The sequence below is a fragment of the Taeniopygia guttata genome, chromosome 3 (genome assembly GCF_048771995.1).
Source record: "Taeniopygia guttata chromosome 3, bTaeGut7.mat, whole genome shotgun sequence".
NCBI classification, from domain to species: Eukaryota; Metazoa; Chordata; class Aves; order Passeriformes; family Estrildidae; genus Taeniopygia; species Taeniopygia guttata.
Window position 1 is genome coordinate 1,860,103 of NC_133027.1, and position 25,052 is coordinate 1,885,154.

The 25,052-nt window shown below is 43.8% G+C and overlaps 1 protein-coding gene across 2 annotated transcripts in view; it reads right to left on the reverse strand.

Moving 5' to 3' along the window:
• The window catches only part of NCOA1 (nuclear receptor coactivator 1), an 86,351-nt gene that overhangs the window by 21,410 nt on the left and 39,889 nt on the right, over nt 1-25,052 (reverse strand). The window contains exons 10-17 of one of the 2 annotated variants that reach the window (XM_041714960.2): nt 24,700-24,847; nt 21,164-22,220; nt 15,907-16,048; nt 12,572-12,659; nt 8,413-8,548; nt 4,839-5,261; nt 2,790-2,873; nt 1,304-1,664 (exon numbers count right to left, since the gene is read on the reverse strand). In XM_041714960.2, the coding sequence (XP_041570894.2) occupies nt 1,304-1,664; nt 2,790-2,873; nt 4,839-5,261; nt 8,413-8,548; nt 12,572-12,659; nt 15,907-16,048; nt 21,164-22,220; nt 24,700-24,847 (2,439 nt within the window). The remainder of the gene's footprint in view (nt 1-1,303; nt 1,665-2,789; nt 2,874-4,838; nt 5,262-8,412; nt 8,549-12,571; nt 12,660-15,906; nt 16,049-21,163; nt 22,221-24,699; nt 24,848-25,052) is intronic. The other variant, XM_072926243.1, reaches the window with a different exon arrangement.

Below are 25,052 nucleotides of genomic sequence, written 5' to 3' on the forward strand. Positions count from 1 at the left end.
CAAAACACCCCATATGTCCCAAACACCCCGAATGTCCCAAATACTCCAAACACCCCAAATACCCCAAATGTCCCAAACCTCCCAAACACCCCAAATATCCCAAACACACCAAATATCCCAAAAAACCCGAATGTCCTGAATATCCCAAATCTCCCGAACACCCCAATTATCCCAAACCTCCCAAACACCCCAAATACCCCAAACACTCCAAATATCCCAAATGTCTCAAATGTCTCAAATATCCAAAACACCCCATATGTCCCAAATATCCTGAACGTCCTGAATATCCCAAATCTCCCAAATATCCCAAATACCCCAAATATCCCAAATGTCCAAAACACCCCAAATATCCCAAATGTCCCAAATGTCCCAAATATCCCAAACATCCCAAATATCCAAAACACCCCAAACACCCAAAATGTTTCAAATATCCAAAACACCCCAAATGTCCCAAACACCCCAAATATCCCAAATAACCCAAATACTCCAAACACCCCAAATATCCCAAATATCCCAAACACCCCAAATATCCCAAACACCCCAAATATCCCAAATAACCCAAACAACCCAAATATCCCAAATATCCCAAACACCCCAAATATCCCAAATACCCCGAACACCCTGAACACCCCAAATATCTCAAACACCCCAAATATCCCAAACACCCCAAATATCCCAAACACCCCAAACACCCCAAATGTCCCAAACACCCCAAATCTCCCAAACATCCCAATTATCCCAAACACCCCAAATGTCCCAAATATTCTGAACATCCTGAGTATCCAAAATCTCCCAAATATCCCAAACACCCCAAATGTCTCAAATATCCCAAATGTCCCAAACACCCCAAATATCCCAAACACTCCCAATACCCCAAACACCCCAAATATCCCAAACCCCCAAAATATCCCAAATCTCCCAAATATCCCAAATATCCCAAACACCCCAAATATCCCAAATACTCCAAACACCCAAAATGTCCCGAACATCCCAAATGTCCTAAATATCCTGAACGTCCTGAATATCCCGAACACCCCAAACATGCCAAACGTCCCAAATATCCCAAATGTCCCAGACACCCCAAACCTCCCAAACACTCCAAATATCCCAAACACCCCAAATATCCCAAACACCCCAAATATCCCGAACACCTTGAATGTCCTAAATTTCCTGAACGTCCTGAATATCCCAAACACCCAAAATATCCCAAACACCCCAAACATCCCAAATCTCCCAAACAACCCAAACACTCCCAATACCCCAAACACCCCAAAAACCCCCCAAAACCCCCCCAAACCCGTACCTGCCCCGGGGGGGTACTGGAAGAGGTTTGGCTGCATCCCGGCGCCGGCTCCGAAGGCGGTTCCGGCCACGCCGCGCCCGCCGCGCCCGCCCAGCGCCGGCGCCTCGGTGCCAAACCCGAACCCGGCGCCGTAGGGGAAGGGCTGTGCCGGGCCGGGGGGCATTCGGGGCGGGGATCCCATGGGAATGGGGGCGGAATTCCCGAAATTCGGCTGCGGCTGCTGCTGCTGGTGGTGGTGGTGGTGGTGCTGGTGGTGTTGGCGCAGGAGCAGCGCGCGCTGCTGCAGCAGCTGCCGCTGCCGGTGCTGCTGGCTGTAGAGCTCCCGCTGCCGCTGCGCCAACATCTGCGCGTTCAGCGGCGGCTGCGGAAGGGAGAAATACCCCAAAAATGGTCCCGAATTCGGCACGGAAAGCGTCCCAAAATACCCAAAATAGCATCCCAACAATTCCAATAATCGTCCCAAAAATCGTCCGGAAATACACAAAGTATCGTCTCAATCCCGAAATTCGGCCCGGAAATCGTCCAGAAATACCCAAAGTATCATCCCAAAAATCCCGAAATTCATCCCAATAATGAGCCCGAAATACCCAAAGTATCGTCTCAATAATCCCAAAATTCGTCCCAAAAATCCCAAAATTCATTCCAATAATCAGCCCAAAAATCCCAAAATTCACCCCAAAAATGGACCCAAAAATCCATATATTCATCCTGAAATTTGTCCCAAAAATCATCCCAAAAATATTGAAATTCACCCTAAAATTCATCCAGCAATACCCAAGATATCATCTCAAAAATCCTGAAATTCATTCCAACAATCAGCCCAAAAATCCCAAAATTCGTCCCAAAAATCATCCCAAAAATCCCAAAATTCGTCCCAAAAATCCCGAAACTCATTCCAATAACCAGCCCAAAGATCCCAAAATTTGTCCCAAAAATCATGCAGCAATACCCAAAGTATAATCTCAAAAATCCCAAAATTCGTCCCAAAATGCATCCCGAAATTCCCAAAATTCACCCCAAAAATCATCCTGAAATTTGTCATCCCAAAATATCAGCCCGAAATTCCCAAAAAATTGTCCCAAAACATCGTCCCAAAAATCATCCCAAAATTCATCCCAAAAAATCATGGCAAAATTCCTAAAATATCATCCCAAAATTCCCAAAATTTAACCCTAAAAATCATCCTGAAATTCATCCCAGAAATCATCCCAAAATTCCAAAATCCATCCCAAAATTCATCCCAAAAATCATCCCGAAATTCATCCCAAAATTCTTCCCAAAAATCCTGAAATCCATCCCAAGAATCATCCCAAAAATCGTCCCAAAAAATCATCCCAATCGTCCCAAAAATCATCCCAAAATTCCCAAAACCCAAATCCCAAACCCCAAAGCCCCGCCCCAGCTCCAAGCCCCGCCCCATCCCTTGGCCCCGCCCCATCCAGTGGCCCCGCCCCCCAAGCCCTTGGCCCCGCCCCTTTCTTGGTACCTGTGTCGCCCCCTGCTGGATCCGGGGCTGTGGGGCCGCCCCGAAGGGCCCCGAGAGCGCCCCCGGGCGGGCGGCCGGCAGCAGCTGGGGAATAATGACAAATTAGTCCCAATTAGCCCTAAATTATACCCAAAATTAGCCCAAAATTAGCCCAAATTAGCCCGAAATTATCCCAAATTATCCCCCAATAATCCCCAAATTATCCCCAAATAATCCCCAAATTATCCCAAAACATACCCAGAATAATCCCCAAATAGTCCCAAAAATTATCCCAAAATTATCCCAAAACAGACCCAGAACAATCCCAAAATAGTCCCCCAAATAATCCCCAAATTATCCCAAAACAGTCCCCAAATAGTCCCAAAATTATCCCCAAATAATCCCAGAATTATCCCATAACAGACCCAGAACAATCCCCAAATAATCCCCAAATGATCCCCAAATTATCCCGAAACAGACCCAAAGTAATCCCAAAATAATCCCAAAATTATCCAGAATCCCAAAATAGTCCTAAAATTATCCCAGAGCAATCCCAAAACAGACCCGAAATAATCCCAGAAAAATCCCAAAACAGCCCCAAAAAAATCCCAAAAGAATCCCCAAAAATACCCCATGCCGTTTTTCTGGATTTTTTGGGGGATTGTTTCAGGAAATTTTTTTTGTTTGTTTTTTAGGAGTTTTTTTGGGAATTTCCCCAATTTTTTGGATGTGTTCCTCAGCTGCCCATCAGGGATTTTCATGGGATTTTTTTCAGGATTTTATGGTGTGATTATTTAGGATTATTTTGTTGTTTTTTTTTTTAAATTTATTTTGGTGAGTTTTTTTTTCAGGATTTCTGTGTTTTTTCTCAGGACTTCTTTGGAGGCTTTTGTGTGATTTTTTTCAGCTTTTTTTGTGGGATTTTTCTGTGGTTTTTTTGGGGATTTTTCGGGATTTTGTTGGGTTTTTTCAGGATTTTGGGGTTTTTTTCCCAGGATTTTAATGAGGATTTTTTTCAGGATTTTTTCAGGATTTTTTCAGGCTTTTATGGTGTGATTTTTTTTTAGGATTTTTTGGTGTTTTTTTTTAATTTATTTTGGTGGGTTTTTTTCAGGATTTTTGTGTGATTTTTTTCAGGATTTTTGTACCCTTTTCCTTGGTTTTTTTGAGGTTTTTTTCCAGGATTTTTTTGTGGGTTTTTTTCACAATTTTTTTTGTTTTTTCACCTGATTTTTCGTGCAATTTTCCCAGATTTTTTTAGGGATTGTTCCAGGAATATTTTTTTTGTTTTTTTAGGATTTTTTTGGGGTGTTCCTCACCTGCTGCTGTCCCTGCAGGCGCTGCTGCAGCTGCAGCCGCAGCGCTGGGGCTGCAGCGACTCCTGGGGCTTTTTTGGGGGATTTTGGGTTTTTTTTTCAGGATTTTTGTGGTTTTTCTCAGGACTTTTTTGGGGGCTTTTGTGTGATTTTTTTTCAGCTTTTTTTGTGGGATTGTTCTGGGTTTTTTGGGTTTTTTTTCCTTGATTTTTTTTGGAGTTTTTTTCAGGATTTTTTGGGTTTTTCAGGGATTTTTTGAGCCCTTTTCCCAGATTTTTTTGTGGCTTGTTTCAAGAATATTTTTTGGGGGGTTTTCTGAATTTTTTGTGATTTTTTCCCAATTTTTTGGGTGTGTTCCTCACCTGCATATCGGGGTTCCTTGGGGTTTTGTGGATTTTTATTTTTCCCCAGGATTTTCATGGGATTTTTTTCAGGATTTTTTCTGGGATTTTATGGTGTGATTTTTTTTAGGATTTTTTGGTGTTTTTTTTTTTTAATTTATTTTAGTGGGTGGTTTTTTAATTTTTTTTTTGTGGGATTTTTTCAGGATTTTTCTGTGATTTTTTTCAGGATTTTTGTTCCCTTTTCCTTGATTTTTTGTGGTTTTTTTCACGATTTTTTCACAATTTTTTTGTTTTCACCCTGATTTTTTGTGCCGTTTTCCCAGATTTTTTTGCGATCACTTCAGGATTTTTTGGGGATTCTTTTTGGGCTTCTTCCCCCATTTTTGGGCATTTTTTGGTGTGTTCCTCACCTGCTGCTGTCCCTGCAGGCGCTGCTGCAGCTGCAGCCGCAGCGGGTTGGGAGCGCTCGGGCCCCGTGGTCGCGCCGCCATCGCCGCCATCGCCGCGCCAGAATGCGCCGGGAACGGCCCCCGGGGAGCCGCCGGAGCCGCCGGAGCAGGAGGAGGAGGAGGAGGAGGAGGAGGAGGAAGAGCAGCAGCAGCAGCCGAAGGAGGAGGAGGAGGAGGAGGAGCAGCCACGGCCACCGGGACGGCCCCAAATGGCGCCTTCAGCCTCGGCATTCCCGCGAAATTCCCGCCCACGCCGGCACCGGATGACGATGACGATGATGGTGATGATGATGATGAGGATGAAGGAGGGAAGGGCTGAGGGAACATTCCGGGTTTTTGCTCCAGGAGTTGGGGCTGGAATCGTTCCGGCTCCAGGCTGCCGCCCTGAGCGGGAAATGCGGGATAAGAGCACGGAATTCTATCCCAAAATCCCTTCCCAGCCCTAAATTCCATTGGAATCCCATCCCAAATTCCCTCTGGAGCCCAAAATCCCTTTGGAACCCATCCCGAAATCCCTTCCCAGCTCAAAATTCCTTTGGAACCCATCCTGAAATCCCTTCCCGGCTCAAAATTCCTTTGGAATCCCATCCCAAAATCCCTTCCCATCCCAAAGTTTCCTCTGCAGCCCAAATTCTTGAAGCCCAATCCCAAAATCTCCTTGGATCCCAAAATCCCTTTGGAGCCCAATCCCAAATTCCCTTCCCAGCCCTAAATTCCTTTGGAATCCCATCCCAAAATCCCTTTGGATGCCAAAATCCCATTGAAGCCCAAATTCTCCTTGGAGCCCAATCCCAAAATCTCTTTGGATCCCAAAATCCCTTTGGAATCCCATCCCAAAATCCCTCTGGAGCCCAAAATCCCTTTAGAACACAATCCCAAAATCCCTTCCCAGCCCTAAATTCCTTTGGAGCCCAATCCCAAAATCTCCTTGGAGCCCAAATTCTACTTGGAGCCCAAAATCCTTTGGAACACAATCCCAAAATCCCTTCCCAGCCCTAAATTCCTTTGGAATCCCAGCCCAAAATCTCCTTGGAGCCCAAAATTCCTTTGGAATCCCATCCCAAAATCTCCTTGGATCCCAAAATCCCTTGGAATCCCATCCCAAATTCCCTTCCCAGCCCAAAATCCTGTGGAATCCAATCCCAAAATCTCCTTGGAGCCCAAAATCCCTTTGGAATCCATCCCAAAATCCCTTCCCAGCCCAGAATTCCTTTGGAACCCATCCCAAAATCTCCTTGGAGCCCAAATTCTCCCTGGATCCCAAAATCCCTTTGGAATCCCAGCCCAAATTCCCTTCCCAGCCAAAAATCCCTTTGGACCCCATCCCAAAATCTCCTTGGAGCCCAAAATCTCTTTGGAGCCCATCCCAAAATCCCTTTGGAGCCCAATCCCAAAATTTCCTTGGGTCCCAAAATCTCTTTGGAGCCTGATCCCAAAATCTCCTTGGATCCCAAAATCCTTTGGAATCCCATCCCAAATTTCCTTCCCGGCTCAAAATTCCTTTGGAATCCCATCCCAAAATATCCTTGGAGCCCAAATTCTACTTGGAGCCCAATCCCAAAATCCCTTTACAGCCCAAAATCCCTTTTGGTCCCAAATTCTCTTTGAAATCCCATCCCAAAATCAGCTTGGATCCCAAAATCCCTTCGGAATCTCATCCCAAAATTCCTTCCGTTCCAAAATTCTTTTGGAATCCCAATCCCAAAATCCCTTTGGATCCCAATTCCAAATTCTCTTTTAATCCCAAATTCTCTTTCAAATCCCAATCCCGTTTTTCCCCATTTTTTCCCTTTTTTTTCCCGATTTTTTCCCCATTTCTCCCCTTCATTTTTCTCCTCCTTTTCTCCATTTTTTCCCCATTTCCTCTTGGTTTTTTCCCAATTTTTTTCCCATTTCTTCTTATTTTTTCCCCATTTTCCCCCTGATTTTTCTGCTGCTTTTCTCCATTTTTCCCCCATTTCCTCTTGGGTTTTTCGCCATTTTTCCCCCATTTTTCCCCCATTTTCCCTCCGATTTCCTCAATTTTTACTCATTTTTTCCCCATTTTTTTCCCCCTTTCCCCCCCTATTTTCCCCCAAGTTTCCCCGACTTTTTCCCATTTTTCCCCATTTTCTCCCCTATTTTTCCCCTTTTTTCCCACATTTTCCCCATTTCTTCTTGGTTTTTCGCCCATTTCTCCGCCATTTTCGCTTCAATTTTCTCCATTTTCCCTCTGATTTTCCCCTGATTTTCCCCCATTTTTCCCCCAAGTTTCCCCCCCAATTTTTTCCCATTTTCCCCCCTTTTTTCCCATCTTTTCCCAATTTTTTCCTGTTTTTTTTCCCCATTTCTCTGCTATTTTCCCTCTGATTTTCTCCATTTTCACTCTGATTTTCCCCCATTTTTTCCCCATTTTTTCCCCGATTTTCCCCCGGTTTTTTTCCCGTTTATCCCCAATTTTTCCCCAACATTCCCGATTTTTCCCGGTCACCAGGACGAGTTTGTCAATCCCCAGCTCCCGCTCGATCTCGCCCAGTTCGGTGTCGTCCCTCCCGCTCCGAAATCTCCTTTTCCCTTTTTCTGCCATTTCCCCCCCAAGTTTTTCCCCATTTTTCCCATTTTCTCCCCTATTTTCCCCCCTTTTTTTCCCATCTTTTCCCCATTTTCTCTCTGATTTTCTCCATTTCCCCCCGTTACTTTCCTGTGTTTTTCTCCATCTTTTCCCCATTTTTTCCCCATTTTCCCCCTGATTGTCTCAATTTTTACTCATTTTTCAGCCCTGTTTTTTCCCCTTTTCCCCCTTATTTTCCCCCAATTTTCCCCGATTTTTTTCCCATTTTCCCCATTTTCTCCCCCATTTTCCCCGTTTTTCTCCACCTTTTCCCCATTTCTTCCTGTTTTTTCCCCCTTTTTTCTGCCATTTTCGCTCTGCTTTTCTCCATTTTTACTCATTTTTTTCCTCCCTATTTTCCCCCAAATTTACCCAATTTTTTCCCATTTTCCCCCCTTTTTTCCCACCTTTTCCCCCATTTTTTCCCATTTTTCCCCCATTTCTCTGCAATTTTTGCTCCGATTTTCTCCATTTTCACTCTGATTTTCCCCCGATTTTCCCCCATTTTTTCCCCATTTTTTCCCCATTTTTCCCCCCGTTTTTTTTCCCGTTTATTTCCAATTTTCCCCAACATTCCCGGGATTTTCCCCGTGTCACCTGGACGAGTTTGTGGATGCCGAGGGCGCGGTCGATCTCGCCCAGCTCGGTATCGTCCCTCCCGCCCAGAAATCTCCTTTTCCCTTTTTCTGCCATTTCCCCCCCAATTTTTTCCCCATTTTTCCCATTTTCTCCCCTATTTTTCCCCCATTTTCTCCATATTTTCCCAATTTCTTCCTGTTTTTTCCCCATTTCTCCGCCATTTTCCCTCAGATTTTCTCCATTTTCACTCTAATTTTCCCCTGTTTTTTCCCCATTTTTTCCCCGTTTTTTCTCCATTTTTTTCCTGATTTATCCCCAATTTTCCCCCATGATTCCCGGGATTTTTCCCGTTTTTTCCCGTGTCACCTGTACGAGTTTGTCGATGCCGAGGGCGCGGTCGATCTCGGCCAGCTCGGTGTCGTCGCGGCCGCTGAGCAGCGCCAGGAGCTGTTCCAGCAGCGCGCGCTCCTCGCCCGGGCCCGGCCCCAGCAGCTCCTCCAGCCTGCGGGAAAAAACAGCCGGAATTCCCGGAATTACCGCTGGAAAAACAACGGGAATGATGGAATTCACAGCCGGAAAAACAACGGGAATTCCCAAAATTCCCAGCCGGAAAAACAACGGCAATACAGGAATTCACAGCCGGAAAAATAACGGGAATGACGGAATTCACAACCGGAAAAACAACGGGAATGACGGAATTCACAGCCGGAAAAACCGCGGGAATGCTGGAATTCACAGGCAGTAAAACCGTGGGGATGCCGCAATTTCCGCCTGGAAAAACCATGGGAATGCCAGAATTCACAGCCGGAAAAAAAAACAGGAATTCCCCAAATTCCCAGATAGAAAAACAATGGGAATTCCTGAGTTCCCACCCAGAAAAATGGAAATTCCCAAAATTCACATCCGGAAAAACACCGGGAATTCCCCAAATTCCCAGCCGGAAAAATAGGAATTCCCCAAATTCCCAGCTAGAAAAACAATGGGAATTCTTGAGTTCCTGCCCGGAAAAATGGGAATTCCCAAAATTCACAGCCGGAAAAACAACGGGAATGATGGAATTCACAGGCGGAAAAACAGCGGGAATGACAAAATTCACAGCTGAAAAAACAGCGGGAATGACGGAATTCACAGCCGGAAAAACAGCGGGAATTCACCAAATTCACAGCCGGAAAAACGACGGGAATGACGGAATTCACAGCTGGAAAAACGACGGGAATGACGGAATTTACAGGCAGAAAAACCACCGGAATGCCGCAAATCCCACCCAGAAAAACGTGAATTCCCAAATTCACAGCCAGAAAAACAATGGGAATGCCGGAATTCCCGCTCGGAAAAACAATGGAATTCCCAAAATTCATAACCAGAAAAACAACGGGAATTCCTGAGTTCACAAACGGAAAAAACCACAGGAATACCGGAATTCCCACCCAGAAAAACCGTGGGAATGACGGAATTCACAGCCGGAAAAATGGGAATTCCCCAAATTCCCAGCTGGAAAAACAATGGGAATTCCTGAGTTCCCACCCGGAAAAATGGAATTCCCAAAATTCACAGCCGGAAAAAATGCGGGAATGCCAGAATTCCTAGCCAGAAAAACAACGGGAATGTCGGAATTCACAGCCGGAAAAACAGCAGGAATGCCGGAATTCCCAGCCGGAAAAACACTGGGAATGACGGAATTCACAGACGGAAAAACAACGGGAATGATGGAATTCACAGACGGAAAACCCGCGGGAATGACGGAATTCACAGCCGGAAAAACAACAGGAATTCCCCAAATTCACAGCCAGAAAAACACCGGGAATGACGGAATTCACAGCAGGAAAAACAACGGGAATTCACCAAATTCACAGCCGGGAAAAGCCGTGGGAATGCCGGAATTCACAGACGGAAAAATGGGAATTCCCTAAATTCCCAGCCGGAAAAACAACGGGAATGACGGAATTCACAGCCGGAAAAACAACGGGAATGACGGAATTCCCAGCCGGAAAAACAACGGGAATTCACCAAATTCACAGCCGGAAAAACAACGGGAATGACGGAATTCACAGCCGGAAAAACAACGGGAATGATGGAATTTACAGCCGGAAAAACAACAAGAATGATGGAATTCACAGCCGGAAAAAACGCCGGAATTCCCAAATTCCCAGCCGGAAAAAAAAAAGCGGGAATTCACCAAATTCACAGCCGGAAAAACAACGGGAATGACGGAATTCACAGCCAGAAGAACAACGGGAATTCCCCAAATTCACAGCTGGAAAAATAATGGGAATTCCCAAAATTCCCAGCCGGAAAAACACCGGGAATTCACCAAATTCACAGACGGAAAAACCGCGGGAATGGGGGAATTCACAGCCGGAAAAATAATGGGAATGATGGAATTCACAGCCGAAAAAACAACGGGAATGACGGAATTCCCAGCCGGAAAAACAACGGGAATGACGGAATTCCCAACTGAAAAAACCATGGGAATGACCGAATTCACAGCCAGAAAAACACCGGGAATGACGGAATTCACAGGTGGAAAATCCACGGGAATGACGGAATTCACAGCCGGAAAAAACACGTGAATTCCCCAAATTCCCAACCGGAAAAACCGCGGGAATGATGGAATTCACAGCTGGAAAAATGATGGGAATTCCCCAAATTCCCAGCTAGAAAAACAACGGGAATTCCTGAGTTCCCGCCCAGAAAAATGGGAATTCCCAAAATGAATTCACAGCCGGAAAAACAGCGGGAATGATGGAATTCACAGCCGGAAAAACACCGGGAATTCCCCAAATTCCCAGCCGGAAAAATAGGAATTCCCCAAATTCCCAGCTAGAAAAACAATGGGAATTCCTGAGTTCCCACCCAGAAAAATGGGAATTCCCAAAATTCACAGCCAAAAAAGCACCGGGAATGACGGAATTCACAGCCGGAAAAATAATGGGAATGACGGAGTTCACAGCCGGAAAAACACCGGGAATGCCGGAATTCACAGCTGGAAAAACAACGGGAATGACGGAATTCACAGCCAGAAAAACAACGGGAATGACGGAATTCACAAACGGGAAAACAACGGGAATTCACCAAATTCACAGCCGGAAAAATAATGGGAATTCCCCAAAATTCCCGCCCGGAAAAATAATGGTAATTTCCCAAATTCCCAGCCAGAAAAACAACGTGAATTCCCCAAATTCCCAGCTAGAAAAACAATGGGAATTCCTGAATTCCCACCCGGAAAAACACTGGGAATTCCTGAGTTCCCACCCAGAAAAAAGGGAATTCCCTGAATTCCCTGCTGGAAACACAACGGGAATGACGGAATTCACAGCCGGAAAAACCGCGGGAACGCTGGAATTCCCGCCCGGAAAAACAATGGGAATCCCCCAAATTCACAGCCAGAAAAACAATGTGAATTCCCAAAATTTCCAGCCGGAAAAACAATAGGAATGCCGGAATTCACAGACGGAAAAACAATGGGAATGACGGAATTCACAGCCGGAAAAACACTGGGATTCCCAAAATTCACAGCCGGAAAAAGAACAGGAATTCCTGAGTTCACAGCCGGAAAAAAACGGGAATGACGGAATTCACAGCCAGAAAAACCACGGGAATGCCAGAATTCACAGCTGGAAAAACAACGGGAATGGCGGAATTCACAACCGGAAAAACAACGGGAATTCCTGAGTTCCCACACAGAAAAACAATGGGAATTTGCAGCCGGAAAAACAATGGGAATTCTTGAATTCCTGCCCAGAAAAACTGCGGGAATTCCCCAAATACACAGCCGGAAAAAACACGGGAATGACGGAATTCACAGCTGGAAAAACACTGGGAATGACGGAATTCACAGACGGAAAAACAATGGGAATGACGGAATTCCCAACAGGAAAAACACCGGGAATGTCGGAATTCACAGCCGGAAAAACAACAGGAATTCCCCAAATTCCCACCTGGAAAAACAACGGGAATTCACACCAGCAAAATGGGAATTGGTGCTGGGAAACAAAAATTCCAGAATTCCCACCCGGAAAAATAGGAACTGGGACTCAGAAAAATGGGAATTCCCAAATTCACACCCGGAAACAACAGGAATTCACACCCAGGAAACTGGGATTTGCACCCGGATAAACAACGGGAATTCACAGCCGGAAAAAAAAACTGGGAATTTTGTGAAAAATTTGGGAAAAACCATCTGGAATTTTGGGAAAAAAGTCAGGAATTTTGGGAATAGCCTTAGGAGATTTGGGAAAAACCCTCTGGAATTTTGGGAAAATTTTGGGAAAAACCCTCTGGAATTGTGGGAAAATTTTGTGAAATTTAAAAAAAAACCCTCAGGAATTTTGGGAAAATTTTGGGAGAACCCCTCCGGGATTTTGGGGAATTTCAAGAGAAAAGCTCGGGAATTTTGTCCAAAAATTTGGGGAATTTTGGGCAAACCCCTGGGAATTTTGGGGAATTTTGGGGAATTTTGGGCAGAACCCCGGGGAATGTTGGGGAATTTGGGAATTTGGGGAATTTTGGGAATTTCAGCACTCACGGGTCGGTCTTGGGGCGCGGTGGCGGCGGCGGATCCGCCCACGGCAGCGGCTCCGGAACGGCCCCGAGGGGCAACGACGGATCTGGAGCTGCGGAGAAAAAAAACCGGAAATTTTGGGAATTTTTTTGGAATTTTTGGGCTTTTTTGGGAATTTTTTGGCAAATTTTTGGCAAATTTTTGGGGTATTTTAAGGATTTTTGAGTAATTTTTCAGAATTTTTAGAGAATTTTTTAGGATTTTAAAAATTTTTAGGCATTTTCTTGGAATTTTGGGAACTTTTCTGGGAATTTTTGGAAAAGACTTTTTGGAATTTTTGAGATATTTGGGGAATTTTTAGGGATTGTGGGAATTTTTTGAGGAGTTTTGGGGAGTTTTTTAATTTTTGGAAATTTTGGGATTTTTTCTGGGAATAATTGAGGAATTTTTAGCATTTCTGGGGAATTTTTGAGGAATTTTGGGGCATTTTTGGGAATTTTGGGGAATTTTTTGGGAATTTTTGGGAATTTTTGGGAATTTTTTGGGGAAATTTTTGGGCAAATTTTTGGAAGTTTTTAACAATTTTTGAGCAAATTTTCAGGATTTTTAGAGATTTTTTTAGGATTTGTAAAAATTTTTAGGCATTTTCTTGGAATTTCGGGAACTTTTTTGGGAATTTTGGGAAAAGATTTTTTGGAATTTCTGAGATATTTGGGGAATTTTTAGGGATTGTGGGAATTTTTTGAGGACTTTTGGGGAGTTTTTTAATTTTTGGAAATTTTGGGATTTTTTCTGGGAATAATTGAGGAATTTTTAGCATTTCTGGGGAATTTTTGAGGAATTTTGGGGCATTTTGGGGAATTTTTGGGGATTTTTTTTGAATTTCTGGGCAAATTTTTGGGATATTTTAACAATTTTTGAGCAATTTTTCAGGATTTTTAGAGAATTTTTTAGGATTTGTAAAAATTTTTAGGCATTTTCATGGAATTTTGGGAGCTTTTTTGGGAATTTTTAAGAAAACTTGGGAATTTCAGGGAATTTTTGGAGGGACTTTCTGGAATTTTTGAGATTTTTAGGGAAATTTATGGGATTTTTGGGAACTTTTTGGGAATTTTGGAGGATTTTTTTAGAAATTTTGGGGAATTATTGGGAAGTTTTGGGAATTTTTCTGGGAATATTTGGGTAATTTTTAAGCATTTCTGGGGAATTTTTGAGGAATTTTGGGATATTTTGGGGAATTTTTTTGGTTTTTGGGAATTTTTGGGAATCGGCTCCAGAAAGGCCCCGAGGGGCAGCGGCGAATCCGGGGCTGCAGAGAAAAAAATGGAAATTTTGGGAATTTTTTGGGAATTTTGGGAATTTTTGGGGAATTTTTTGGCAAATTTTTGGCAAATTTTTGGGGTATTTTAAGGATTTTTGAGCAGTTTTTCAGGATTTTTAGAGAATTTTTTAGGATTTGCAAAAATTTTTAGGCATTTTCTTGGAATTTTGGGAACTTTTTTGGGAATTTTTAGGAAAACTTGGGAATTTTGGGGAATTTTTGGAGGGGACTTTTTTAAATTGTTGAGGTTTTTAGGGAATTTTTAGGGATTTTCGGGAATTTTTTGAGAATTTTTTAGGATTTTTTTAGAAAGTTTGGGGGAATTTTTTGGAAATTTTGAGAATTTTTCTGGGAATTTTATGGAGATTTTTCAGGATTTTTGTGGAATGTTTTGCATTTTTTGGGATTTTGGGGGAATTTTTGGGGTCATTTTGGGGGATTTTAAGTGGATTTCTGGAATTATTTTGGGAATTTTGGGGAATTTTTAAGGCGTTTTGGGGAGTTTTGGGGATTTTTTAGGGATTTTGTGGGATTTCTGTGCAATTTTTCAGGATTTTTTAGGATTTTTAGGGAATTTTAAAGGATTTTGGATATTTTTTTGGGATTTCCCCCCCACCTTCCCTGCCCCCCCTCCGCCCCCGGACTTTTCTGGAATTTTCCCAGAACTTTCAGGAAATTTCTGGATTTTTTTTGGAATTTTGTCCCCCAGAATTTTTTTTTTTTTTTTTTTTTAAGGTATTTTTTTTTCTGGAATTTTTCCATAATTTTCTGGGAATTTCTTGCATTTTCCGGGTTTTTTTTTCACCCCAGATTTTTTCTGGCATTTTCAAGCCTTTTTTCTAAATATTTTCCAAAATTTTCAAGAATTTTTGAAAATTTCACTGAATTTTCCCGATTTTTTCTGGATTTTTTTAAATTTCCCGCAATTTTTCTGGAATTTCACTAAATTTTATGGAATTTCCCAGAATTCCTGGGATTCCCCCCCCCCCCGAAATTTTCTGGTATTTTTCTGATATTTTTAAAGCTTTTTTCCTGAATTTTCCCACATAATTTTCTGGAATTTTTTTTTTAATTTTCATGGAAATTTCCAGAAATTTTCTGGAATTTCATGGAATTTTCTGGAGTTTTCCAGAATTCCTGGGATTATTTTCCCCAATAAATTTTTCTGTCATTTTAAAAGCTTTTTTCTGATTTTATTCCCAGAATTTCCAAGAATTTTCTGGATTTTTTTTAAAAATTATTTCCTGGGATTTTCCAGGAATTTCCAAAATTTCACAGAATTTTCTGGAATTTCTTTGAATTTTCCAGAATTCCTGGAAATTTTTCCCCCCGTCTCAGCATTTTTCTGGTATTTTTTATGAATTTTTTTTCTGAAAATTTTCTGGAAATTTCCAGAATTTTTTCGGATTTTTTTTAAACTTCTCAAAATTTTCCAGAAATTCCTGTAAACTCATGGAATTTTCCAGAAATTTTCTGGATTTTTTAAAAAAACTAATTTCACAGAATTTCCCAGAAATGTTCTGGAATTTCCTGGAATTTCCTGGAATTCTCCAGAATTCCTGAGATTTTTTTTTTTCCCCGCCCCAGCACTTTTCTGGTATTCTAACAACTTTTTCCTGAAATTTTTCTGGAATTTTCCAGAGTTTTTCTGGATTTTTTTTTTCTTTTAAATTTTTTCAAAATTTCCCAGAAATTCCTGTAAACTCATGGAACTTTCCAGAAATTTTCTGGATTTTTTTTTTTTTAAAGTTTCCCAGAATTTTTCCAGAAATTTTCTGTAATTTCATGGAATTTTCTGGGAAATTTTTTTTTAAAGTTTCCCTGAATTTTCCCATAAATTTCCTGTAATTTCATGGAATTTTCTGGATATTTTATTCTGAAAGTTTCCCGGAATTTTTCCAGAAATTTCCTGTAATTTCATGGAATTTTCCAGAATTTTCTGGATTTTTTTAAAAAATAAATTTCTCAGAATTTCCAGAAGTTTTTGGAATTTTTTCGAACTTTCCGGAAAGTTCCAGAATTCCCGGGATTTCTGTACCTGGGGGGGCTCTGCTGGGCTGCAGAGGGGTCGCTCCGGAAATTCCCGAAATTCCCGAAATTCCGGAGTCGCTGCCGGGGATCGGCGCCGCTTTCTCCAGGGCGGGGAGGAGCTGCTCCAGCTGCTCCAGCTCGGCCGAGAACTGCGGGAAAAGAGGGAAAAGTCGGGATAAAACGGGAAAAAAATCCGGGATTAGATGGAGAAAATCACAGAATAAACTGGGAAAAATCCTGGAATAATTCGGGAAAAATTCTGGAATAAACTGGGAAAAAACTTGGGATCAACCAGGAAAAATTCTGGGATTAGCTGGGAAAATCCTGGAATAAATTGGGAAAAATTCTGGAATTAATTGGGAAAATCCTAGAATAAATTGGGAAAAATCTTGGAATGAACCAGGAAAAATTCTGGGATTAGCTTGGAAATTTCCTCGAATAAATTGGGAAAAATTCTGGGATCAGGTGGGAAAAATTTTGGAACCAGTCAGGAAAAATTCTGGGATCAAACAGGGAAAATTCAGGATAAAACAGGAAAAAAATCCGGGATTAGATGGAGAAAATCCCAGAATAAACTGGGAAAAATCCTGGAATAAATCAGGAAAAATTCTGGAATAAACTGGAAAAAATCTTGGGATCAACCAGGAAAAATTCTGGGATTAGCTGGGAAAATCCTGGAATAAATTGGGAAAAATTCTGGGATTAGCTGGGAAAATCCTGGAATAAATTGGGAAAAATTCTGGGATTAACTGGGAAAAAATCTGGAATAAATTGGGAAAAATTCTGGGATCAAGCAGGAAAATTCTGGGATCAGGTGGGAAAAATTTTGGGACCAGTCAGGAAAAATTCTGGGATCAAACAGGGAAAATTCAGGATAAAACAGGAAAAAAATCCGGGATTAGATGGAGAAAATCCCAGAATAAACTGGGAAAAATCCTGGAATAAATCAGGAAAAATTCTGGAATAAACTGGAAAAAATCTTGGGATCAACCAGGAAAAATTCTGGGATTAGCTGGGAAAATCCTGGAATAAACTGGGAAAAATTCTGGAATCAAGCAGGAAAAATTCTGGGATCAGGTGGGAAAAATTTTGGGACCAGTCAGGAAAAATTCTGGGATCAAACAGGGAAAAATCTGGGATCAGCTGGGGAAAATCCCAAAATAAACTGGGAAAAGAAGGAAAAATCCTGGAATGAAGCAGATTCCCAAATTTCCAAAAATTGCCAAGGAAATTCCCAAGGAAAAGAAGGAAAAATCCTGGAATTAACCAGATCCCAAATTCCCGGAATTCCCAAGGAAATTCTTAAGGAAAAAAAAAAGGAAAAATCCTGGATTGAGTCAGAGCCCAAATTCCCAAAATTCCCAAGGAAATTCTAAAAGGAAAAGAAGGAAAAATCCTGGAATTAAGCAGATCCCAAATTCCTGGAATTCCCAAGGAAATGGGATCAAAACTCCACAAATCCCCCCCAAAATATTCCAGAATTCCATGAAAATGGGGTGCACAATCCAGGAAAATGCCCAGAAAATCCTTGGGAATGTCCAAGGAAATCTCGGAATTTTGGGATTGGAGTGGGATTGGATCAAAACTCCACAAATCCCACCCAAAATATTCAGGAATTCCAGAATTCCATGAAAACAGAAGCAAAATCTGGGAAAATTCCAGAAAATCCTTGGGAATGTCCAAGGAAATCTTGGAGCACCTCAAGATTTTGGGATTTGATCAAAATTCCACAAATCCCACCCGAAATATTCCGGAATTCCAGGATTCCATGAAAATGTAAGCAAAATCTGGGAGAATTCCCAGAAAATCCTTCGGAATGTCCAAGAAAATCTTGGAATTTCGGGATTGGAGCGGGATGGGATCGAAGCTCCACAAATCCCACCCAAAATATTCCGGAATTCCAGGATTCCATGAAAATGGAAAGAATAATCTGGGAAAATTCCCAGAAAAACCTTGGGAATGTCCCAGAAAATCTTGGAGCACCTCAAGATGGATCTCCAGGATTTGATGGGAATGGGAAGAAAAATCTGGAAAAATTCCCAGAAAATCCTTGGGAACGTCCAATGAAATCTGGGAATCTTGGGATTGGATCGAAACTCCACAAATCCCACCCAAAACCATTCTGGAATTCCAGAATTCCATGAAAATCAAAGACAAATCTGGGAAAATTCCCAGAAAATCCTTTGGAATGTCCAAGGAAATCTTGGAGCACCTCAAGATGGATCTCCAGAATTCCATGAAAATGGAAAGAATAATCTGGGAGAATTCCCAGAAAATCCTTGGGAACGTCCAAAGAAATCTTGGAATTTTGGGATTGGAGCGGGATTGGATCAAAACTCCACAAATCCCACCCAAAATATTCCAGAATTCCAGAATTCCATGAAAATGGGAAGCAAAATCTGGGAGAATTCCCAGAAAATCCTTGGGAATGTCCAAGGAAATCTTGGAGCACCTCAAGATGGATCTCCAGGATTTGATGGGAATGGGAAGAAAAATCCGGGAAAATTCCCAGAAAATCCTTGGGAACGTCCAAGGAAATCTTGGAATTTTAGGATTGGAGCAGGATTGGATCAAAACTCCACAAATCCCACCGAAAACCATTCCGTAATTCCAGAATTCCATGAAAATGGAAGCAAAATCTGGGAGAATTCCCAGAAAATCCTTGGAATGTCCAAGGAAATCTTGGAGCACCTCAAGATTTTGGGATTTGATCAAAACTCCACAAATCCCACCCGAAATATTCCGGAATTCCAGAATTCCATGAAAATGGAAAGAATAATCTGGGAGAATTCCCAGAAAAACCTTGGGAATGTCCAAGGAAATCTTGGAGCACCTCAAGATTTCGGGATTTAATCAAAACTCCACAAATCCCACCCAAAATATTTTGGAATTCCAGGATTCCATGAAAATCAAAGAAAAATCTGGGAAGATTCCCAGAAAATCCTTGAGAACGTCCAAGGAAATCTTGGAATTTTGGGATTGCAGAGGGATGGGATCGAAACTCCACAAATCCCACCCAAAATATTCCGGAATTCCAGAATTCCATGAAAATGGAAGCAAAATCTGGGAAAATTCCCAGAAAATCCTTGGGAACATCCAACGAAATCTTGGAATCTTGAGATTGGAGTGGGATTGGCTCAAAACCCCACAAATCCCACCCGAAACCATTCCGGAATTCCAGAATTCCCTGAAAATGGAAAAAAAAAATCTGGGGAAATTCCCAGAAAATCCTTGGGAATGTCCCAGAAAATCTTGGAGCACCTCAAGATGGATCTCCAGCATTTGATGGGAATGGGAAGAAAAATCTGGGAGAATTCCCAGAAAATCCTTGGGAATGTCCAAGAAAATCTTGGAGGACCTCAAGATTTTGGGATTTGATCAAAACTCCACAAATCCCACCCAAAAACATTCCAGGATTCCAGAATTCCATGAAAATGGAAAGAAAAATCTGGGAGAATTCCCAGAAAATCCTTGGGAATGTCCAACGAAATCTTGGAATTTCGGGATTGGAGCAGGATTGGATCGAAACTCCACAAATCCCACCCAAATCCTTTCCGGAATTCCAGAATTCCATGAAAATGGAAACAAAATCTGGGAAAATTCCCAGAAAATCCTTGGGAGCGTCCAACGAAATCTTGGAATTTTGGGAATGGAGCAGGATGGGATCAAATATTCCAGAATTCCAGGATTCCATGAAAATGGGAAGCAAAATCTGGGAAAATTCCCAGAAAATCCTTGGGAATGTCCAAGAAAATCTTGGAGCACCTCAAGATGGATCTCCAGGATTTGATGGGAATGCGAAGAAAAATCTGGAAAAAATTCCCAGAAAATCCTTGGGAACGTCCAACAAAATCTTGGAATTTTGGGATTGCAGAGGGATGGGATCGAAACTCCACAAATCCCACCCGAAATATTCCGGAATTCCAGAATTCCATTAAAATGGAAGCAAAATCTGGGAAAATTCCCAGAAAATCCTTGGGAATGTCCAAGGAAATCTTGGAGCACCTCAAGATTTTGGGATTTGATCAAAACTCCACAAATTCCACACAAAATGTTCTGGAATTCCAGAATTCCATGAAAATGTAAGCAAAATCTGGGAGAATTTCCAGAAAATCCTTGGGAACGTCCAAGGAAATCTTGGAATCTTGGATTGGAGCGGGATGGGATCAAATATTCCGGAATTCCAGGATTCCATGAAAATGGAAAGAAAAATCCAGGAAAATTCCCAGAAAATGCTTGGGAATGTCCAAGAAAATCTTGGAGGACCTCAAGATTTTGGGATTTGATCAAAACTCCGCAAATCCAACCCAAAAACATTCCAGGATTCCAGAATTCCATGAAAATGGAAAGAAAAATCCAGGAAAATTCCCAGAAAATCCTTGGGAATGTCCAAGGAAATCTTGGAATTTTGGGATTGGAGCGGGATTGGATCGAAACTCCACAAATCCCACCCAAAACCGTTCCGGAATTCCAGAATTCCAGAATTCCATGGAAATGGAAGCAAAATCCAGGAGAATTCCCAGAAAATCCTTGGGAACATCCAAGGAAATCTTGGAGCACCTCAAGATGGATCTCCAGGATTTGATGGGAATGCGAAGAAAAATCTGGAAAAATTCCCAGAAAATCCTTGGGAACATCCAACAAAATCTTGGAATTTTGGGATTGGATCGAAACTCCACAAATCCCACCCGAAATATTCCGGAATTCCAGGATTCCATGAAAATGGAAAGAAAAATCTGGGAAAATTCCCAGAAAATCCTTGGGAATGTCCAAGGAAATCTTGGAGCACCTCAAGATGGATCTCCAGAATTTGATGGGAATGGGAAGAAAAATCTGGAAAAATTCCCAGAAAATCCTTGGGAACGTCCAACAAAATCTTGGAATTTCGGGATTGGAGCGGGATTGGATCGAAACTCCACAAATCCCACACAAAATATTCTGGAATTCCCGGATTCCATGAAAATGGAAGCAAAATCTGGGAGAATTCCCAGAAAATCCTTGGGAATGTCCAAGGAAATCTTGGAATCTTGGGATTGGAGCGGGATGGGATCAAATATTCCAGAATTCCAGAATTCCATGAAAATGGGAAGCAAAATCTGGGAAAATTCCCACAAAATCCTTGGGAACCTCCAAGGAAATCTTGGAATTTCGGGATTGGATCGAAACTCCACAAATCCCACCCAAAACCATTCCGGAATTCCAGAATTCCACGGAAAACCGAAACCCAAATCCAGGCGAATTCCCATAAATCCTCCCCCACCCACCTGCGCCACCTGCGCCTCCGCCTTGACCTCGTTGCCGGCCGGAATTTTGGGAATCGTTGCCGGGCACGGTTCGGCCGCTTCGCTCTTCTCCGCCTTGACCTTGACGTCGTCCGTCACCGTCGGAATCGTTGTCGGGATCGTTGTCGGAATCGCCGCCGGGATCGTTGTTGGGATCGCCGCCGGCGTTTCCTTCTCGTCCTTGTCCAGGAGGTACCGGAGCAGTTGGTGATCCTTGGATTCCTTCCTCTTGTCGGCCTCGGCGCCGCTCCCGGCGAGGTTCTCCCTCTTCTCCTCGGCGCCGTCGCAGGGGCCGCCCTCCTGCAGCAGCCGGTGCAGGATTTTGTGCCGCTCGGTCAGCGAGCCGTGCGAGGCCGGGCACGGCGCCGGCGCCGCGCCGACGGAACCGCCGGGAACGCCGGCGCACGCCAGGGAATCCTTGGAGGCGGCGGCGTCGGCGGCGTCGGCGCGGTGCCGCAGCTGCGCCTCGGCCGTGCTGGCCAGCAGCTGCACCAAACGGTGGCTCGTGCCTTGCGGGCACTTCCCGGTGTCGCCGATGCCGCCGTCGGAACCGCCCGGAATTCCCGGAATTCCCGTCTCCGGCGTTTTCTCGTTCTCATGGATGACCTCACCCAACACGGTTGAGATTTCCTTGGAGTCCTTCAGTTCGGTTTTGCCGGCGCGACCGGGAGAGTTTTGCCTCAGGAACGCCGGATTGGCCGGAGGATCGGCGCCGGGGAAAGGTCGGGAATTGCCGGATGAGGACGGGGAGAGCGCGGACGGAGGGAAGGAATTCCCGGCGGGAGCGCGGCACCGCGGGATGGACGCCGGGCTGCCGCGGTGCCGCGGCGACGGGAACGGCGGCGGCGCCATCCCGGGGCTGCCGTGGGACAGGGGGTGGGGATTGGCGGGGGTTTGGCTTAAGGCAACGGTGGATCCCGGAGGATTCCCGAAATTCCCGTTGGGCGCTGTTCCCGGTGCCGGGGAAACGTTGGGATTCACCCTGGGAAGGGCCGGGCCCGGAGCGGGGCTGTCCTGGGGGGAGAGAATTCCGTGATCCCTGCGGGGGAAAAAAACATGGAAAAATCTTTTTTTTCCCGGTTTTTGGTGGTTTTGAATTCTAAAAACTCCTTTCTTGGAATTCTGGATATTCCAACTCTTTTTCTGGGTCTGGAATTCCCAAATTCTGCTCCAAGGGCAGGAAGGAATCCAAAAATTCCCCAGCACCAAACCCAAAAATTCCCTGCTTGGAATTCCAGCTGCTCCGAGCCTTTTTCCAGGTCGGGAATTCCCAAATTCTGCTCCACGGGCAGCAGGAATCCCAAAAATTCCCTACTCCAAATTCCGGATCCTCCGACCCTTTTTCCGGGTCAGGAATTCCCGAATTCTACTCCAAGGGCAGGAAGGATCCCAAAAATTCCCTGCTCGGAATTCTGACTGGAAGGAGGAATCCCAAAAACTCCCTGCTTGGAATTCTGGGTTTTCTGACCCTTTTTTTGAGTCTGGAATTCCCAAATTCTGCTCCACCAGCAGCATCAGGAATCCCAAAAATTCCCTGCTTGGAATTCTGGATGTTCTGACCCTTTTTCCAGGCCTGGAATTCCCAAATTCTGCTCCACCAGCAGCACCAATCCCAAAAGCTCCTTGCCTGGAATTCTGGATGTTCCGACCCCTTTTCCATGCCGGGAATTCCCAAATTCTGCTCCACCAGCAGCAGGAATCCCAAAAATTCCTTGCCTGCAATTCTGGATATTCCAACTCTTTTTCTGGGTCTGGAATTCCCAGATCCTGCTCCAAGGGCAGGAAGGATCCCAAAAATTCCCTGCTCGGAATTCTGACTGGAAGGAGGAATCCCAAAAATTCCTTGCCTGGAATTTTGGCTGCCCCGACCCTTTTTCCGAGTCTGGAATTCCCAAATTCTGCTCCACCACCAGCATCAGGAATCCCAAGAATTCCCTGCTTGGAATTCCGGATTTTCTGACCCTTTTTTTGAGTCTGGAATTCCCAAATGCTGCTCCACCAGCAGCACAAATCCCAAAAATTCCTTGCCTGGAATTCTGGACATTCCAACTCTTTTTCTGGGTCTGGAATTCCCAGATCCTGCTCCAAGGGCAGGAAGGATCCCAAAAATTCCCTGCTTGGAATTCTGGATGTTCTGACCCTTTTGTCCAGGTCTGGAATTCCCAAATTCTTCTACACCAGGAGCAGGAATCCCAAAAATTCCCTGCCTGGAATTTTGGCTGCTCCGACCCTTTTTCCGGGTCGGGAATTCCCAGATCCTGCTCCACCAGCAGCAGGAATCCCAAAAATTCCCTGCTTGGAATTCTGGATGTTCCGACCCCTTTTCCAGGCCAGGAATTCCCAAATTCTGCTCCATCAGAGCCAATCCTAATCCTAATTCCAATCCCAGACATAATCCAAATCCCATTGCAAATCCTATTCCAAATCGCAAATAAAATCCCAATTCCAATTCTAATCCCAATCCTGATTCCAATTCCAATCGCAATCCAAATCCTACATTAAATCCCAATCCTGATCCTGATCCCAATCCCAATTCCAGACCTAACCCCAATCCATATCCCAATGCTAATCCTAATTCCAGTCCTAATCCAAATTCCAATCTCAATCCAAATCCCAATCCTCATGCAAATCCCAATTCCAATTCCAATTCCAATCGCAATCCAAATCCTAATTTCAATCCCAATCCTGATCCTGATCCCAATCCTGAAACCAATTCCAATCCTAATACCAATTCCAATTCCAGTCCCAATCCTAATCCAGTCCTAATCCTAATTCCTATCCAAACCCCAATCCCAATCCCGATGCCAATCCTAATTCCAATCCCAATCCCAAATCTAATCCCAATTCCAATTCTAATCCCAATCTCGATTTCAATTCCAATCGCAATCCAAATCCTACTTTAAATCCCAATCCTGATCCTGATCCTGATCCCAATCCCAGACCTAACCCCAATCCAAATCCCAATGCTAATCCTAATTCCAGTCCTAATCCGAATTCCAATCCCAGTCACAATCCCAATCCAAATCCCAATCCAAATCCCAATCCCAATTCTAAATCCCAATCCCAATCCCAAACCTCAATCCCAATCCCAATCCCAGTTCCAAATCGAATTCCCAATCCCAATCCCAATCCCAATCCCAATCCCAATCCCATTCCAAATCCCAACCCAGCGCTGAGAACCCACCCAATGCCAGGATGAGCTCGAGGTCGAATTTCCAACAAAAAATTCCTCACCCAGAGTCTGAAAACCCCTGGAAAAATTCTCCTTAGGAAAAACCAAAATTCCCAAAACCTCCAAAATTCCGGGAAAAACTCAAAAAAACGGGAAAAAAAACCCCAAAAATCTGGAAAAACCCAGAGCAGGATCAACGCCTGGAGGTTCATCCCTGCTCCGTGTGGGTGATTCCCAGCCCCGCTGCCGGCCGGAATTCTGCGGAATTCCATGGAATTCTGCGGGGATCGACGGAATTCTGTGGAATTCCGTGGAATTCCGAGGAATTCCGCGGGAATTGCGGTACCTGTCGATGATGTGGATGCCCATGATGAAGGGCTGCAGCTCCGGGCTGGAGGGGTAGCAGAGCTTGCACTTGGTGTGGGCGCTCAGCACGGAGCCGTCGCTCAGCGTGAAGCGGTACGAGGGGCTGAAGGCCGTGCCCCGCGTCATCACTGCGGGGAAAAACACGGAATTCCAGGGAAAAATGGGGGAAAATCCCAAAAATCCCCGAGAAAATCCCGTTAAAATCGTAAAAATGGTGATAGGATGGAGGGAGATCCGGCACGGAGCCGGCGTGACAACGATGAGGGGTTGAGCGTGGAGCTGGGATCATCAGTGAGGGGAAAAATACCTAAATTCCTGGAAAATCCTGGGAAA